The sequence below is a fragment of the Periplaneta americana genome, chromosome 15 (genome assembly GCF_040183065.1).
Source record: "Periplaneta americana isolate PAMFEO1 chromosome 15, P.americana_PAMFEO1_priV1, whole genome shotgun sequence".
NCBI lineage: Eukaryota > Metazoa > Arthropoda > Insecta > Blattodea > Blattidae > Periplaneta > Periplaneta americana.
This window is the reverse complement of record NC_091131.1, coordinates 15411833-15432202: the sequence shown is the minus strand read 5'-3', so window position 1 is coordinate 15432202 and position 20370 is coordinate 15411833. Positions and strand designations below refer to the sequence as shown.

Here is a 20370-nt window from a genome sequence, read left to right as displayed (position 1 = left end):
GCTAGAGCGTGAGATTCTGCTTTCTCCCTAGAGTTGGCACTGACATCACACCAGCTAGCAATCGACACAGCGGAAATATAACACATATAATTAATACATCTAGGTACATTATGTACTCAAATAAAATAAATTGGATCCATAAAATAATAAATTCGTCATTAACTGTAATGTCTAGACTCTAGAGTTCCTTTATAATGAGAGTTGAGACGTTGACCCCAACAACAATTAAAATATGTAATGATTTGATAGCACTGAAAATGGAAAAAAACAAAACTCCTATGAGAAGTAAAACCCATATACCTATATTATATTATATACAAATATTAAACGAATTCGATACTTAATTTTATAATGTATTATATTATTTCATAATATAATTTATTATATCTGAAATATAAAAAATTATTATTACAACTAGTTTGCCACTGAGAAATAAGGAAAAGCTGATAACTTGAATTTATTTGAAGCAAAGCGTTACTGGATTATGCAATAAGGTAGGCGATGTTTGGATCCTGTGTCTCAACTCTATTCTCAATTATTATCTTAGCGTATGCTCGATTACACTAACCTCTAACGCTTGAAAGTGGAACAAAACACAGGAAAATTCGCTCAGTGTCAATTCTTTGTAATCCCTATTCGCTGGTCTAACTTAGTGAAACCAAAACTATGCAACAGAATTCATATCAAAACAGCTAGTGCAGTAACACCTTGAAGATTTCGGGAAAAACGAGCTACAAATACCTAATTTCCTGAAAGTGTTCTGCGGAAGACTGGAAATACTGATGCGTACTTACATTCCAGTTCTGGCCTATATGAATCCTTGTCTTTCACTCTACAGCTACAGTAGAAGAGGAGGATATGGATGATTTATATCTGCAAAAGTTACGATATATTTTTGGCATTGTTAATCTTACCCGTTTGTTTTGATACACTTTTTTTTTTTTACTTGTAAATTGAATTTAGCGACATTTGACATCTTATTTGGCGACTTTGAGGTGACGATTGTTGGCAACACTGCTAGCACGAAACGACATTGTTGAACTATTCAATTATCTAGCAGTGGGTCGTCTACGTTGCAGCTTAACCTCTCCTTCCATTCTCCACGCAAAAATAAAAGCATGTTGGAATTTTTCAAAGCATAAGACACAACAAGTAACTCACCCAGAGCAGTTGCGCCTTGGTTGCAGGTGTGGTCAGGCCTGGCTCCGTGTTCCAGCAGTAGCCTCACTATTGACGCGTGGCCTTGCCAAGAGGCCGAGTGCAGTGCTGTTCGGTTCTCATTGTCCGTTGCGTTCACATCTGCACCCGCAATAGTAAGCAGCAGAGCCACCATGTCCACATGTCCCTGCCAGGCACTCACGTGCAGGGGCGTTCGTCCCTGAGAGCCGAAGCATACACAGTTCAAATTAAAATAATAGTACATTATGCAACGAGCCTATAATGGTAGTAATTAAGACGCGAGTATGTTTATGAAACAAGCGCAAGCGAGTTTCATAATTTTCATACGAGCGTCTTAATTACCATTGTAGACAAGTTTCATACGACTTTTTATGCTCGATCATATTTTTAACTTGAAATTATTCCTAAATATTCATGTTATTCTTATCTGACTGGGGAGCGGAACTGACCTTGTGCAATATCTCGTAAATTGTGAGATGTGCGCAGACGCGAAAGTATTGATTTTTTCCGAGAAACAAATGTCATTGACCTTGATATAATCTAGAGAGTAAAATAAACATTAATCTTGATATAACCTTGAAATTGATTTAGACATTGAAAACGAGATGATAAATTGAATTTATTTGAATATTATTTACAATTAACGCTAATTATTATAGTAACAGAACATAACCTTCTGCGACAGTATTGGATTTCCAGCCTCCATGATTTTTCGCTAGTTGTCTTTCGATTGCATATCCGAGAATAATCGATACTTGCGCTTTCATATTGCTACAATGGTGTTTTCTGATTGGTGGAACATCTGAACTTTAATGAATAGGTGTACTTTAATGAGGTCCATTAAAGGGCTGCTACCAGGTGTATAATTACTACATTTCGGCATGGTCGAGCACAAAATAAAATAAAATATACAGTATCCAATAAATAAATGGCACCCTACACTACACCCACACGAACACTTACACATACACTCACCCTGGTACACGACATAACCCTCCACAGATACACATCATGCATAGCATTACCACCGAAGTGGTGTGCAACTTGAAAAATGGGTCACAGTTCATCCATCTATCCGCAATATGCGGAACCCGAATCACACAAGTGAAATGGGTAAGCATTAGATACATACATACATACATAAATGGAAACAGAAATTTTGGCAGAAGACCTCTGGAATTCGTTACCTAATGACGTCAGGGACTGCCGGACTTTATCACAATTCAAAATTAAATTGGAAAATTTTGTCTTAGTTAATGTTTTTAGATATTGCTAGAAGTATTGATTTGTGTGTTTTTTTTTTCTTTTTTAATCTAGATTAAAATTGCAAGTTTCTTGTTTATGTTAGTTAATTAGTTAGAATACAATTAATTAATCATTTAAAGTTTGTGTGACTGCAATCTCGTACATTTTTGTGTGGCTTTACTTTGTTTATAGTGTTTTTTTTCTCTCTCTCTCTTTATTTCTTGTGTAGCTTTACTTTGTATATAGTGTATTTTTTTCTGTTTACTTCTATTATTGTATTTGTATTCCTGGTGTTGTGGAAGAGAAGGCCTGATGGCCTTAACTACACCAGAATAAATAAATAGATAAAGAAATAAATGTCCTATGAAAAGTATTTTTTTAGGTTATTTTACGATGCTGTATCAACGTCTAGGTTATTTAACGTCTGAATGATATGAAGATGATAATGCCGGTGAAATGAGTCCGGGGTCCAGCACTGAAAGTTACCCAGCATTTGCTCGTATTGGGTTGAGGGAAAACCCCGGAAAAAACCTCAAGCAGGTAACTTGCCCCGACCGGGATTCGAACCCGGGCCACCTGGTTTCGCGGCCAGATGCGCTGACCGTTACTCCATTGGCGTGGACATGAAAAGTCTTACTTTTACATAAAACTGAAGATAGATAATCATAATGTAGAGAAGATTTCACCTCTCGCATTTATGATATATGGTGTTGTAAAATCCTAAAATGAATTACAAAGTTCAAGAGGTATTAAAATCCTTAAAAGAACTTATAAAGTTTAAGAGGAATTACAGTTGGACGTTTTCAAATTATTTAGCACTTGCATGAAGGTAATATCACAGTCTAGTATATACAGTCACGAAGCATGAGTTGTGAGGGTGCTAGGAACAATAAACTGTGCCAGTACTATTTCGCATTGTCTGTAATGAGGCGATATTATAGTACCATCGCTCTAATTTCCGGTAGCCGATCGCATTGCAGGTCGGCTACATTTAAACGTGTGCGTCTTGTGATTCGCTGATTCATTTCTTAAGGCTCGATAAATACTTAATATAATCGCCCGCCATTTTAGCTCTTTCGTTGGCGTTCGCAGAAAGCACACGAAGACGTTATTTGCCGCTCAATTATTTGCTGAATTACGTTGCGTTTGATTTATTATCATAGGAGCTACGACATGATAATGTTTAACGGTGTGGCAAATAGATTCCTCGTATGGTAGCTCGGGAACGAAAGAACAAAAATGGCGAACGATACTATCTACCTAGACTTTATAAAGCCTTCACTTTCTAAGACGTAAGCAAAGAGGGCGGAGTCACGCCAGAAATAACAGTGTCGGGACTATAGCGATCCTAGTGGTTAGCAACTACCTATGGATGCATATTTACTATGTATTGAGCTTCGTGACTGTATATACTAGACTGTGGTAATACCAGTGTACAGGCAATTATAAGCATGGACACTGCACATCGGTACCTTGTTACCACTCTCACATACTCTTACCTCCGAGTCCCTACTCTCCACGTCAGCACCTCCCTCCTCCAGAAGGAACCTGGCCATCGCGAGGCGATTTTCCAGAGCCAGAACGTACAGAGTGCTGCGTCCATCAGCGTCCCTCATGTTCACATCGGCAGCGTGGCTCAGCAAGCTCTGGACCACTTCACAGTGACCTTCAATAGCTGCTAACCTGAACACGTGAGGTCAAATACTCAATACTGCAGTACACATTATGATGTAAAATATATATATACAGTGAAACCTGTTCAAATCGCAACCTGAATAATCCGGAATCCTGTCTATTTCGGAACAATTTACTGGTCCCGGCGAAATTCATATGTATTATGTGTAATTTTTCCTGAATAAAACGGAAACTGTCCAACGCGGAAACGGAAATTGTCTGTTACTGTTCAAAACGGAAATAATATTTTGGACACACTACTTTAATGTAAACTATATTTTGAAACAGTATGTGCTTTCAAGGAATGTACGAAATACGTAGGTTACTAAGATAAAAACAAGTTTTCTTTGCAAAATTTTTGAGGGTGTGTTGGCCTGGTGGTTATAAATTTTATTACCCTATTGACTAGGCAGACGAGTCCCTTCAAAGAAATTCAATGCTTCACTCCTGTATTCTGTCGTAGCTGGGTAGAACGCAAGTGTATTAGTGATTTCGTGATAAAAAAAAGTTGTGTAAAATGTTACATTGTCATTAATTGATGAAGTAAAAGTTATCGAGGAAAATGAGAAACGAAGAGTATGGAAAATAATGTTGAAATTTATGAATGGAAAACTCAGGTGTAACGTAAAACTTTAAAAAATAAAGGCCGTATCATGAGTGAGTGACTTGCGGTCAATAATGGTGACATAAAAGGAAAGAGAAAACATCTGGTTACATAGAAGTGAATGAACTGTTGTGGGAGTGGATTCTTCTTGCCTTTTCAAGGATCATGCAAATTTCTGGACCTATTCTGCAAAGCAAATCCTTGAACTGGCAAAGAAATTAGATAATCCAGAATTCAAGGCTTGTAAGCTCCTAGTTCAATTTATTTATTTATTTTGCTAATAATTGTAACATAAAATATAATACATACAGTAAAACTTTAGCTCGCCCCGGAAAGAGTAGAACTCGTGCTCAGGGGCGGATTCCTGAATTGAATGTGAATTAAATAATGTGTTGTGATATACAGTACAGTATTATAGTAAAGTGTTAGATATTAAATTTAGTGTAATTAATGAACTTTATAGTATTTAATGAGTGAGTTACGATACAATTTATACAGGAAATGAGATTTTCATCAAGACCATTCATCAATTAAATAAGTGACAGGAAGCTGATTTAATGTCAGTAGTGTTAAACAGAATATTTTCGAATTCCTACAATTTGTGGCATGCTATTTTGTTTTTCATTTATACGAATGATAAAATATTCCATTTTAACTTCACACCTGAATAACATGGAAACCTGGCCACAACAGAAAAAAAATTAGGACCATGTCACTTCCGTCTTGAACAGGTTTCACTGTGTATATTTATTCATTGTTACAATAGTAGTCGACCTGGTTGGCAAGTTGGTATAGCACTGGCCTTCTATGCCCAAGGTTGCGGGTTCGATCCCGGGCCAGGTCGATGGCATTTAAGTGTGCTTAAATGCGACAGGCTCATGTCAGTAGATTTATTGGCATGTAAAAGAACTCCTGCGGAACAAAATTCCGGCACATCCGGCGACGCTGATATAACCTCTGCAGTTGCGAGCGTCGTTAAATAAAACATAACATTTTTTTTTACAATAGTACTATTTTTGAGTTGCCTTAGCCGACTGAGCTACGCCGGTGTTTTTTTTTATTGTCGTGCATATGGTTCGAAACATTATTTTTCGACCACATTGACAACACTTTGCAAACACAATGTGATGTGTCAATAGGGTGCGAATTAACAGGAGGCATGGGGGGATTTCCCCCCTGTTGGAACGTTATCCCCCTCTCATAAATTCATATTAATATCCCTGCCAGGGATAACTGCTATCCCCCCTCACAAAATATAATTGTTTCAATACAAAATATATACTTTATAAAGTGCAGTATAAAGTAACCAAAGAAAATAATATTGATGTAGTATCATCATTGGCAAGCTGACAACAATCAGTAACTTAGGAATTACCTGAGAGGATAAAAAGAAAGGAGGTAGTGCTCCGAAGCAAATATGCTTGAAATCGGTGCGACAGATATGACGTCAAACTATACCTTTTATGCCCCATAATCCACCGCGAAATACCGCCAATTGCCAAATATTAAATTGCTACTGTCGGTTTTGGTCATACGTAAACGGATTAGAAAGAATGTGGAGGTAACAGGACTACTAGCAGATTATTATATCAATATATATTTCACTGTATATTTATTAAAAGTGTTAGGGTTGTGACACGGACTGAACATTTCATTTCCACATTCTTTCTCTTATCAAGAAGGATGTTGGCATTCCTTCATATGTTAAAGCATAGGGGGACATATCAACGGATATATTCTACAGTTGAGCGGAACAGAATATTAGCTTATTTATAAAAAAAATAATACCTGCTGAACTTGACTACACTTTTGAAATATTCACAACACGAAACAATTTGTAATCGTAATAATATGAACAAAACAGCTGATAAACACACCGGAAAAAGAGATGAACTGTGGGTAATTTGGCGGCCATACTACTACACCTTTTTGGTTCCACCGTTTCAAGCTTATGGCCCAGGGTTGGGAATTACACATCTTATCTTAAGCGTGCTCATGGATATAATTATTATCATAATCAAGATGCAAGACAAGCAACTTAGTGCAACTAAGCGTTGAGCCATATTGAATAGGATAATAATAATTTTATGTGTGGTATTCTCTATCTAGGATTTTATCCCCCCCCTCTCTCATCAGAAATCTTAATTCGCACACTGTGTGTCAACACTTCTGGTTTGTTCTGACTGTACGCTGCACTTCAGTAGAGTACATGGGTTGTATTAGAGTTTCTAACAGTCTAAAACAATGTATCCCTGCTAGTTTGATGAACAATACACTGAGAATCATTCCAGCTCACCTGAGAGCAGTCTTGCCATCGTGTGCACGCTGGTCAGGAGGTGCACCGTGTTCTGCCAGCAGCATGTGCACGAGCTGTGTGTGCCCCTCCTGCGCAGCTAGCATCAGTGGCCCCTTCCCATCGTTGTCTGCTTCGTCAACACGAGCGCCAGCTTCCAGGAGGGCTGCACACACCTCGCTGTGCCCCTCGAACGCTGCGTAGTGCAGGGGCGTCCACCCTGAATTGTCCCGGTGCTGTTCGTCCAGGCCTGGAACACCCACAAGCCATTAGTATACCAGTACCAGGAGCCTATTCCACAATGTACGGTGTTGTACATTACAAATTACTGATGAAAGTTGTTGTGAAGTATGGAGTTGTATCTTTCTATTCCACGAAAGAACTAAAGTGTGTTGTATATTACCAATGAATGGCTACAAGTGACGTCATATCAATAAACATACTACGTCGTAACATTAAACAGCTGTTTATATTCGTATTTCATTCATCGAATTATGTTATGTCTGTCTCCTTAATCATAATGTTCTATTTTAAGGTAAGTTCAGGTTATACAGCAAAGATTCGTAGTACTGTAATATTTCTATGAATTTCTAACCCTGCAATGTTATTTATTTTAGTTTAATTCTTTGATAATGAAAAATTTGCTTGCTTATTATTATCATTATCAGTGGCGGCTGGAGCCACTTTGTCTCAGTAGTGCCAGACCATTCAAGTCAGAAACGAAAAGTAACGATAATGTATCGTTTTATATCGTGAATATTTTACATAAAATAATAATAATAATAATAATAATAATAATAATAATAGACCTAGTAATAAATTAATATAAAAAATTCACAGAACTCTGAAGTTTTCTAAATTGTTCTATACTTTAATTCTATTTTCCTGTAATTTTCAGCAAAGAGTTCAATGACTTTCTGCCTAAAATTGGGTATCTTGCTAACACAAGTGAACTAAACCCATCATACCTTTCTTAGACCAATGCCAGATGCATTCAAAAAGAACACGAGGAAAACAGAAGAAGGAATTTTTAATATTGCATCAATAAATCTATTTCTCTTTTTGCATAAACATTTTAGTACCTTTTATTTACATATTTATGTTCAAATCTAGAGTGCCATCATGCAAGAAGTACAGTCCTTGTTGGAGTACTAATGATAGGTATGATGCCGAACTAAGGAGACAATATGGTGCACAAGAAATCTCTGTACGTTTCAGTCTCTTTTTCTTCTCTACATATGAAGAATCCATTCCTAAAGTTTTTTCCCCGAGTTTTTATTACACCCTATATAGTACGGCCATTATTATTCCGAACATAACTGTAAAGTCTTAAGTCTCATATGCACGGCATCACCAGGTGACATGTCGTTTAGTGAGCAACATCAAGCTGAGTGAGTCTGAAAAGGATGTTTCATTGACTGTGTACATATCCAGAAGTAGTGGATGCAGTGGCGTGTGGTGATAAATAATCCTGGTGGTGCACAAATATTTATTATGATTATGATTATCATATTATTATTATTATTATTATTATTATTATTATTATTATTATAGTTACTAACTACTATATAACTATTAACATATACTACTAGGTTCAAAAAGTTCCCGGAATTTTACTACCATTTTTCGTATTAATATATAACAAGGGATATTATACATTTGTTTTGTTGGTAACATTCATGATGTCATTTCCTTAAAGTTTGCTGATAATGGCAATTATTGGTTTTGAGTTGTAGGCAATTGTTTATCATAGTGTTTTGTTTGTTCGTCGCATTTTGTAATTATGTCCACAGAGCAAAGTACAAACATCAAGTTCTGTGTTTTGCTGGGGACATGATCAGTATGGCTGATGAAGATGGTGATTTCTTAAACAAAATGAAACTGGTGCTACTTGTACGACCCAGTCCCTAAACGACAGTCATCTGAGTGGAAATCGAAAACATCTCCTCGGAAGCAAAAATTTCCTAGGGACACTTCCAAAGGCAAAGTTATTTTAAATGTTATGTTTTATTTAACGACGCTCGCAACTGCAGAGGTTATATCAGCATCGCCGGATGTGCCGGAATTTTGTCCCGCAGGAGTTCTTTCACATGCCAGTAAATCTACTGACATGAGCCTGTCGCATTTAAGCACACTTAAAGCAAAGTTATGTTGGAAGTTTTCTTCGACTCTCAGGGTCTCATCCACCATGAGTTCATTCCAGAAGGTCGTACTGTAACGAACGAATTGTACGTAGAAACCCTCCGTCGCCTCTGGGACGCAGTGAGAAGGAAACGTCCAGAAAAGTGGGTAGAAAACAACTGGTTCCTTATGCATGACAATGCACCTGCTCATCGCGCAATTATTGTAAAGAATTTTCTTGCCAGGCACAACATAACTGCTTTGGATCACCCACCATACTCTCCTGATCTCTCACCACCTGATTACTTTCTGTTTCCCCGTCTGAAAAGTCATCTGAAAGGACGGAGATTCAATGCTGAAGAGGTTATCGCAAACGCGACGAGAGCACTAAGACGGGTTTCACAAAATGGCTTCCAGGCATGCTTCCAGGAACTCTACACGCGTTGGCAAAAGTGTGTTGTTGCGGAAGGCAACTATTTTGAAGGGAATGCTGTAGAATAGTGTTTAAGGTACGTTGTTTCTATGATGCTAGCAAATTCCGGGAACTTTTTGAACCTAGTATGTATGTTACATAGGTATATATTTACATAATTTTGTAGTCAAGAAATTGCAGTTAATCAGTTTCCAACGTACGTCCATTAATAGCAAAGTAAAGTGTTCCATTTCTATTGCAGCACACCATAAATAATATTGTTTTCGCTATATTGCGTTTTATAACACAGTCCACACGTTCACAAGCATTCGATACGTATGTCGTCTCATCAGCCTTAACTGCTAAAAAGTCAGCAGCTTTCTTTATTTCTTTGAAATCTCGTCACGGGATACATCAAAATGGCTTCAAGGACTTCGTTCTGTATAGTGTTTGATGTGCTCTTAAACACTGTTCCTCTTTCCAAATGTTCCTTAAGAGTGCGTCTAATTCAGAACTGAAATTGATGAAGCCAAGAAAACTACTAGCGTTTAAAGATGAATTTCCGTCTTCGTGACCTCTTAAAGCCAACTCAAAAGCTCCACAAAACACAAGCACATATCTGTTCTTGGTAACTTTATCATTGTGAAGTTCAACAATCTAATTGAATTCAATTGTGTCTGTATATTTATTTGACCCAACACTGCTAATTTAACATTATTGTTGAAGTGTGCAGCTGAAGAATCGTGTTTTTAATTCTTTCATTCATGTGCTTCAAATCAATCATATCTGCAGAACGATAATCAAAATTATTTAGTTACTACGCACAGTCCTAAATTCAAACAGAAAAATAAATAAAATTCATAGAACGTACTTGTTTTTGTCAATAAATGTTCGCTGCCGAACAACAGGCAAGGAAAGCAAAATACAGCGTCTTTTATATTGCAGCTGCATATTGCATTTTTCAAGTCCGAATAATGAATTTTCTTGTCACTTCTCTATTATTGTTCTTCGTCACTTATAATTTTAATTCGTGTGTAGGTCTACCCATCTTCTTTATTTTGATCTTTTCGTCTAAAGGTCTTTTAGAAAATTACACATTTAAAAGATTTTACACATTATTCATTCTAAAATTTATGATGGAACGAGCTTGAGAGCACATCTGAAAGTGCTCCTAACCCCTCCTACACACACTGTACTGCCTCCCTACCATTCTCCAAAGCCTGCCAGTGAAACAATACTACTGCGCATGCTCGAATGGAACAGTGTGCCACAAGTGTCGAGCAGTAAACATAAGTCCCAGGCGTCAACTAGAACAGTGCACAGTCATGCATGCAGTGTTATTTTTACATAGTATTATAATAAAGAATTATGTCGCTCACATAGTCTACTGCAGCTCATTGATATAACTTTAAAAACATGGGTTATTCGAAGAGGTGGTGTACTGCTCCTGTGCTCCTTAAAAGAAATCGCCACTGGGTGGATGACATGCACGAAAACTGAAATGGCGTCGTTGAACTGGAAGCAACAGGAGCCAATGTAGTTTTGGAAATAATAAAATTGAGAGAAAAGAGAAAGCGAAAGAAAGGTTGTTGTAAGCATAAATGGATAAAATGAAGAGAAGTATTGGGAATCTCAAATACTTTTCCGAAAGACTTAATTGTGGAAGATAGTTCCAGTTAACAATAACCACTTAAGAATGACAAGTGATCAGTTTTCTTTTCTGCTGGAGAAGTTGAAGATTCTATGCAAAGAAAGTGGACAACAACGAGGACACGTCTACCAGAAAAACTGTTGTTGATGTTTTCTAATGTCAGGTGTTTGACAATAAAGTCATTTGACCTCTTGCACTCCAATATTTTTCAAAGATATTATCATGGCCAGCCATTGAAGCACAGATTTTGAGGTGTTCCGAATCCATTTCTTGGTTTGAGTTGCACAATGGGCAGTTAGGGGACTGATATATTCCAATTCTATGAAGATGCTTGGCCAAACAGTCATGGCCTGTTGCCAATCTAAATGAAGCTACAGACGATTTGTGTGACAAATCGAGAATTAACTGTGGTTTATGATGCAGAGAGTTCCATTTTTTCCCTTGTGATCGTGTTATCAAATTCTGTTTTTTGAAGTCTAAGTATGTAGGTTTAATAAATCTTTTCACAGAGGAATACGTAGATTTAGTAACAGGTCTGTAAGTAGCAGTGCTGCCCTTCTTTGCTAAAGCATCCGCATTCTCGTTTCCCAGCTTTTAGTTTCTCTCTGATTTTCAGCTACTGGAGACAGTTTTGCATCATTGCGATTCTTATGTAGGATTCCTGATTTGTGTTTATATTCCTCATCATTTACTTCCCATCTCCCATACTCCTAAACAAAATGCAGAACATATTCACCATTCCATCTATCCATTCTGCAAGGAACTAATTGCTTTACACCCCAAATCAGCCTTTAAACAGATGGAATCATGGGGAAAACAATGCATCATGCTCACTAAAGTTAGAAAGCAAACACCTTCTTTTAGTGATCTGTAAGTAATGCTATGCTGACACAGTGACAACTTGCACAATGGTGTACACGGAACAGTTTAGTGATTCCACAGCAACTACACATCACTAAGTGATACCATGCACATGGGTCACCTCCAGGCTTGGATTGCTAGTTTTTAAGGTCAGGCCATCTATTTCAAAGTTGACCTATATCCCTTTTCCATAAAGCTAACATTTCGTTATTGTTTTAAAGCCATGTGTTACATGAACCTCTGTCTAAAAGCTGACTAACGACGTCCGTGCCTCCCTGTGCAGCCGCCACACTCAGCACGGTGCGTCCCTCAGGGTCGATGCTGTCCACATAGCAGCCCCAGAACAGCAGCAGCTCCACCACAGCTGAGTGGCCCATGGAGGAAGCGGCCCAGAGGGGTGTGCGCCCCCCACGGTCTGCATGGTCCACATCAGCTTCATACTCCAGCAGCAGCTCGCATACATCTCTGCAAGTGTGTAGTGTCAAGGCAACGGTGTAAATATTTGAGAGTGTTTATTAGTGACAGCTTCTGGGAAATATAGATACCTGAAGCAATTAACAGACATAGAAATCACCACACAATCCTTAGAGAAAATAGTTATATATATTGTAGTGACTGCTACAGTAGATAACTGAAGGAAGTTACAGACAGTTGTGTCATTCTAATTTTTAAGAACTAGTTCTCTCCGTTAATAATCTCAAATTTAATAACTTTAATATAATAAAAATAGGTATTAAATAATATAGTAATATATATATAATAATAATTTATTTAATCTGGCAGAGCTAAGGCCAGTAGGCCTTCTCTTCCGCCCAGCCACATTCTAATTCTAATTGAGTACAATTGCTTACATAGTTATTACATTAATATCTAGACCATAAGACAACATTAAAGTAAATAATGAAAGTTGGATAAGTAATGTTAGTGTGACAATAATAAACATTGGTAAGAAATAATAATAATAATAATAATAATAATAATAATAATAATAATAATAATAATAATCATAATAATAATAATAATAATGAGATAATTTAGATATTTATCTGTGATATATATATATAACCATTAAACATTGAGAAACCTGAAACAGCTATTATTGTTAACAAGAATTGCTAGAAAAATATTTCTTTAGTCTATTCTTAAATTGATTTGATGTCTGACAGTCCCTGACATTACTCGGTAGGGAATTCCAAAGTCGAGGAACAGCCACAGTGAAAGAAGATGAATATGAGGATGTTCGGTGGAAGGGAATGGATAAAATTGAGGAGTGTTGTGATCGTGTGTCTAGGTTATGATGGGTGGATAAATTTTGAAAACGAGACGCAAGATAGACAGGAGTGGAGAAATGCAATATGTGAAAGAGAAGGGAAAGACAGTGCATTTTCCTACGATCTTCGAGACGGAGCCAGGACAACATTTCGAGGGATGTGTTACGTGATCAGCCCGGCGAATATTGCAGACGAAACAGACACACAGCAGTTACAAATAAAGGAAAATTGCAATGCAACATATTATTTAAAATCTCTAATCTCCTGGTCACAGAAATTTGGATTGATTATGAACCCTTCAAAATCACAGATTATCTTACTAGGAAATCAGAGATTGCTATCCAAATTTAAAAAAATTTGATCTTCCCGCCGTAGTCATAAATAACACTGAAATCTTGATAAACACTTAAACTGGGCCACACAGACTAAACATGAATGTAAAGAAGTATTTTCTATACTGCATGTTCTTCTTTTTAAATTGAAACAAATCTTAGTCCAGATGCTTATCATGCCGGAGTTCGACTACTGCGACGTTCTATTAAGTGATCTCAGCCATGATCTGACTAAAAAATTGCAGCGTGTCCATAATGCCTGTGTTTGGTTTATATGTAATATCATATCTCACTGTCTTTCAATAAATTGTCTTGGCTCTGGCTGGCTGAAAGACGCAGTCTGCATTGCCTTTCTCTTCTCTATTAGATTTTGCATACATCAATCTCTGAATACTTTGCATCACGATTTCATAATCTATCCACATCATAATCTGTATACCTGGTTATGACAGGACACACTATTGCCAGTTCCTCTCCACAGAACTTCTGCGTATTCTTCGTCTTTTACAACAGACACTATCCATTCTTGGAATTCATTACCTACAGATGTTAGGGGCTGCCCGACCTTAAACGCTTTCAAGTCCAAAGTGAAACATCTTATTTTAGAATGCACAGTGTCCCAGGATATATATTAAAATTCACAATTGTAACTAGTTCATAAAGTAATCATATAATTTAATTTGTCATCTAGTTTAAGTAAGTTTTAAGTTCGATAATGCTCTGGCTTATGCATAATTTTTCTGTTTAGAGCTTGCATTAGGTTGTACTAACATTATATTATCATGTATTTCCTTCCTTATCCTCTGGTTGAGTGAAAGAGAAGGCCTCACAGCCTTAACTCTGCCAGAAAAAAATAAAGCATTATTATTATTATTATTATTATTACTATTATTATTATTACAGAATTATGTGTAGAGTAATTTAAGAACTTACAAATGCTGATGGAGGAGGGCAGTATAGAACAACGACTAAATAGCTTTGAACATCTGAACACACTGACAATTTGTTTAAAAAGTCACTGATATAAATTCATCATATTTGTACAGTGATTAAGGTCTTAATTATATTGTTTGTATGTCAATAAACTTCAAATAACTTATGTAAGCCTAAAGATGTGCTGATGAATAAGAGATATGATCTGTACTATAAACTTTGCGATTATACCATTAAACTCTTTAACGAACTCCAACATTAAAAAAAAAAAATTGTTTACCTATGCCCTTCAAATGCAGCAACCAACAATGGCGTCATCCCATCCTTGTCTTGGTGGTCAACTGCTGCCCCACGTTCAAGTAAAATGTTCACAACCTGCAACAGGAATAAACTTCATTATCGTCCGCACTGCAGAGGTTACGACTGTAGCCTTTCTCCTCGGTCTTGTGGATGATACAAGTAAAGTTTGCAATAGCGGATTGTGTACTAAAATGTGGTCATGCAAATCTCACTTCTTTTTTCAGAATACTTCATAATAATGAAAAGTAAGTTGATAATTTATTTGTCCTATTCTTCAAGCTGTGTATCAGAGGAAAGAGCAAAGAGCAAGACAGATGAAAAGAAAGAAAAGGCGGGAGATTGATAAGATTATGATGGGGAGAAAAAGAAGCGGCAGCAACAGGAGAAGATGAAAATGAGAAAGACGAAAGTGGAAGAAAACTTTTATTTTGACTATTACACTCTTACTACGTCATACTACTTTTGACCGATAAAGCGGTATGAAAGGACGTAGTTCAACCAATCATGGCTGCTTATCGCACAATTTTATCGCGTCCCTAGCATTTGTTTAATTTTATCGCGTCCCTAGCATTTGTTTCTTTGTTTGCCAACATTTGAAACTGCGCTGGTCTGGACGTCAAAAATATATATAAAATTACAAACCACTCCAGTCGATGCACAGCAGTTGCAAATATGACTCGCATTGGCATTCAAGAACAAGAATTAATAAAAATCACTGATCATACCTATGCATCTTCTGAAATCCGATTTACAAATAAATGAAGAGCACCATTCGGAAATCCTGAATAAGTTGATAGGCTACACCATGTAGGCCTAAATCAACGAGTTCCACTTCTATTATGCACACGTCCCATATAACATCAATTGAACCACCAACCACATTCAAATTTTAAAATTGTACATTCAATAATTATTCCTTTTAAAATTATTCATTCGGAAATTCTGAATAAGTTGAATACACCATGTAGGCCTAAATCAACGAGTTCCACTTCTATTACGCACACGTCCAATATAACATCAATTGAACCACCAACCACATTCAAATTTGAAAATTGTACATTCAATAATTATTCCTTTTAAAATTATTCATGTTTATTTTTTATGTCATCGTCGATAATTAAAACTTTTCTAACACTTGTGTATATTAGTTAGGTTATGTTATAGCTTCTGCTCTGAGAGGATAAAAAGAACTTCTGCTATATGATATTATGGATAGTCACGTATCAGAGATTGTTTAATATTAAGATTTATTGAATAGCAATCATTACAATGTCTGTATAAAGACACTACTGCCATCTAGCATGCATCTAGCGTAATATTTGTAATGTTGAGATGGTACAATAATACATTTGAAGACAGTTGTATTTTCGTAAGCCAATTAATATTTTATTGTATTGGAGTACTTCGTTACCTCTAATCTTTATATACTTTCTTCTAATCGTGTAATAGTCAATTAAATCCCACTCGAGTTTTGATTTTCTCTAGATAAATCAAAACGTCTAGTGAGATTACTGTTGATAAATTTTGAAAAAGAGTGAGGTTTTCAACCTGAAAATCATAGGTCAAAATCACAGATGTGAAATGAATACAGACCAATACAAGTTACAAAATAAATTAAATACATTTTCAATTTAGGAATGACGCCATATTAAAAGTGTTCTATTTGCTGCACAAAATGGGATCAAAAATGAAAACATAGACTTCATGGAAGAACTGAAGATAAAGCCAATACTAGAGTAGGTACACTGCTAAATTAAGGCAGAACTGGAGACAATATGTCTACAAAATGAATAAAAGATATATCCCTATGGGAAATTTGTTGTATTTGCCTTTAGGAAAGATGAATAGAGATATCTGCATATGACATGGAATGAAATCGTAACAGACCATATGTTCTAATACATGGGTGGAAGATGATTATGGTGTGATGTGTGACACCATAAACTGCTCTCTTAAAAACAAGGTGCAACCAATTCTTGTATTCAGAAGCAAAATTTAGATAATCAACGAATACAAAAGTATAAAAATTGAGAGTCTATAAACGAAGTTCCTTAGGAACATTGCTAAAAATGAAAAGATGAGATGAAATCAATAACCTCGTCACTACTTCAGAGATGAAAGAAAATATCTTTATGTAATGGCAGATACAGTTGTCACGCCAGGAGAAGGCGGCTGAAGTACTTAGACGGGGCGGAGGGGAAACAGTCGCGCATGCGCAGCGCGCTGTTCACTGCAATATTCCTGTTTCACAAACATCTACTACACGTCTATTTGTGAAAATAATAGTGGGGTTTTTATTGTAGTGTTTTATTAGTTTCAACAAGACAATTGTTTTCAGTATACCGCAAATCTTTGTATTGCTTTAGTTATCCTTTGCTTTTCGTGTTAATAGTGTTGATAATAATATAGTTAATAGAATTTATGTTATTGTATACTGTTATTTAGGTTTATAGCAGTTTTTTGTTTATTGTAAATATATCGACAAAGAGGAAACAAGGATTGACAATCTATAGCGAAGAAAGGAATATTATTAGAAGTGCAAAATAATTCTGTGATGAAGAAAAAGAACAACAGTGCCTTTGCATTCCTCTTACGAAACCTACAGCAAAGGTAGAAAAGTACTCCAATCTATCCACAAGAACACTACAGTGTATAAGGAATGAAATGAAAGACTGTACAGAAGAAAGTGCGTTGTCAACACCTGAGGGAGAAAAAAAATGTAAACGTCCAGACTACTGAAACGCAAATGTAGATGACTTCGACGGGAGATTGACAAAAAAAGATATAATTGAGAATTTTTATTTGAAAAAGAAAGAGGGCCAGCGGCATAGCTCAGGAGGTAGTGCGTTTGCCTGCTGATCTGCAGTTGTGCTCGGGAGTGAGTTCGATTCCCGTTTGCGCTGACTACCTGGTTGGGTTTTTTCCGAGGTTTTCCCAAGCGGAAGGCGAATGTCAGGTAATCTATGGCGAATCCTTGGTTTCATTTCGCCAAATACCATCTCGCCATCATCAATTCAATCGACACTGAAGAAGCTAGTAGTTATTACAGTGTCGTTAAATAACAAGAAAAAAATAGTACCAAGCTGCAACAAACGTCTACCCTTTTACAAGAGAAAATTGATTTGAAATGAAAGACAACATTAAGACGAATACTGAAGAAAAAGGATTTCAGGTGGAAGAAGTGTGCAGCAAAAAAAATTGAGGAAAACACTGTAAATTAGAATACGTGAAGATATCTACAGCAAATAAGAAAGCTTAGGAAAGTGGAAAAACCGATTTTGTATCTGGACGAAATGCGGATAGATAGGCCTACCAATTTAACGTTTCCCAAGTTCTGACACGATAAAAATGTTACGGGAGTTTTGACTACCGTAAATGTGTCCAGAAGACTCATTGTTGTTCATCAGGATGGGGGCGGTGGGGCTAGTGGCGTTGTTGAGAGATTCGAATTAATATACACAGCTGGAACATAAACAGACGATTATCATGGACAGATTATACTCCAGAAATTTTGAAAAATGTGATAATGATAGTCATAGCGACAGCACCGAAGATGCGGAATATTTTATGTCTGACTCCGTTCCCGTGTAGCCAAGTAAGTGGACGAAGTTTTCAGGTCAGAGTGTAGTGTAAAGTTCCCCCGTCCCGCCTATCTACTCCCCGCGCCAACTCGTAGCGCGAAGACTCTAATTATCTGGATGGGGATGTCATTGAAAATACAACTTTTTCTTTAAAAAATCATTAACCACAGTTTTTAAGTTAAAGGCATGAAATTGTGACTGCATAAATACAGAGAACTGTATTGAATGTAAAAAATAAAATGGAATACCTAAAAGTAAGATATGTGCATAAATATATTATAAAACATTTAACAGTTATGCCCTTTTTGTATGAAAGCCATAACATGAATCCTAATTATGCAATTCGTTTGAAATTTTTACTGTATGAAGCTGAGACTGCTGTAAGATTACTGAACTATAATAAATACTATATGCATATTACTTTTTATTTGTAAAATTTTGAACTTAGTGTCGGAAAAATAATACATTCTTTCTTCATATAATACTCTATAAATAAAAATGTAAGTAATGAATTATTATAATTGTAGTTCCAAATGTTCAACAATATGTAATGAACAACTCCTAAAAAAATCACAGTACTGGAATTTATAGTTTTTGAGAAATTCTGCAAAAAATGTATATTCGAAAGAAATGCACTGAAACGTCAAACAAAGAGGTGTGGTGGCAGATGCAGAGTTTAACATTTAACTTAAATCGGCTACAACTTGCCATTTTCTCCCATTGTGGAATCCTGGGAAACGAGAATGCGGATGCATTAGCAAAGAAGGGCAGCACTGCTACTTACAGACCTGTTACTAAATCTACGTATTACTCTGTGAAAAGATTTATTAAATCTACATCCTTAGACTTCAACAAACAAAATTTGATAACACAATCTCAAGGGAAAAAATGGAACTCTCTGCATCAAAATCCACAGTTAATTCCCGATTTACCACGAAAATCGTCTGTAGCTGCATTTAGATTGGCAACAGGCCATGACTGTTTGGCCAAACACCTGCATAGAATTGGAATATATCAGTCCCCTAACTGTCCATTGTGCAACTCAAACCAAGAAATGGATTCGGAACACCTCAAAATCTGTGCTTCAGTGGCTGGCCATGATAATATCTTTGAAAAATATTGGAGTGCAAGAGGTCAAATGACTTTATTGTCAAACGCCTGGCATTAGAAAACAACAATAACAACATTTAAACGTTTTTAATATACTTTCAGGCCTTCTACAAATATAAAATGTATACACTATGTAGATTACGAAAACATATTTCCATAAGATGGATCTTTGACACCAAATTCATGACATCCCCTCCCTCAAGCCATTTATCCAAGTGCTTCCATCCAAGAAACTGTAGTTCTTTTTGTCGCCATAGGTGTTGCCCTCAATGCACCTTGGGAAGAGAATTATATGAGGGGTTCACAACCAGAGTGGACCAAGTCGATCTGGAATAGTTCTGAGATATTGAGTCTTAAAGTTCCTGGCTCATGCTTAGCAACCTTCACCTTCCATAGGAAATGCTGCCCTCTGTGGAGTAACAAATGAGTTATGGACTTTGTTATGGTAATGAATAATCTAAGTTTTCTTCATCCGAGATTGTATTAATTCACAAACTGATCACTAGTGGAGTTGGTCCACTCTGGTTGTGAGCCCCTCATATAACCACAGATGATGAGGATGTTAATGATGACGATGATGATGACAACGATTAATGAAGCCACAGTGGAATGCCAATAGGAGAAATGGGTGTGCTCCGTGGAAACCTAACACCAAGCATTATCTTTGTCCACCACAAATTCCACTTGAATCTACTGGGATTCGAACCCGGGTTACCAGCATGGAAAGCAAATTGATTAAAGGTGCGAAAAAAATATAATGACCATATTTTAGAAACTGATTATACGAGACCTCATAAACCTAA

The 20370-nt window shown here is 36.6% G+C and overlaps 1 protein-coding gene across 3 annotated transcripts in view; it reads right to left on the bottom strand.

The window, feature by feature from the left end:
- LOC138714672 (ankyrin repeat domain-containing protein 50) overlaps positions 1–20370 on the bottom strand; it is a 771534-nt gene that overhangs the window by 31648 nt on the left and 719516 nt on the right. For all 3 annotated transcript variants that reach the window (XR_011336058.1, XM_069846733.1, XM_069846735.1), the window contains 5 exons: positions 14857–14951; positions 12279–12505; positions 6999–7245; positions 3924–4107; positions 1162–1378 (listed from right to left, as the gene is read on the bottom strand). Coding sequence is in view for 2 of the 3 variants with exons in the window: in XM_069846733.1 (XP_069702834.1) it covers positions 1162–1378; positions 3924–4107; positions 6999–7245; positions 12279–12505; positions 14857–14951 (970 nt within the window). In the remaining variant the exon portion in view is untranslated. The remainder of the gene's footprint in view (positions 1–1161; positions 1379–3923; positions 4108–6998; positions 7246–12278; positions 12506–14856; positions 14952–20370) is intronic.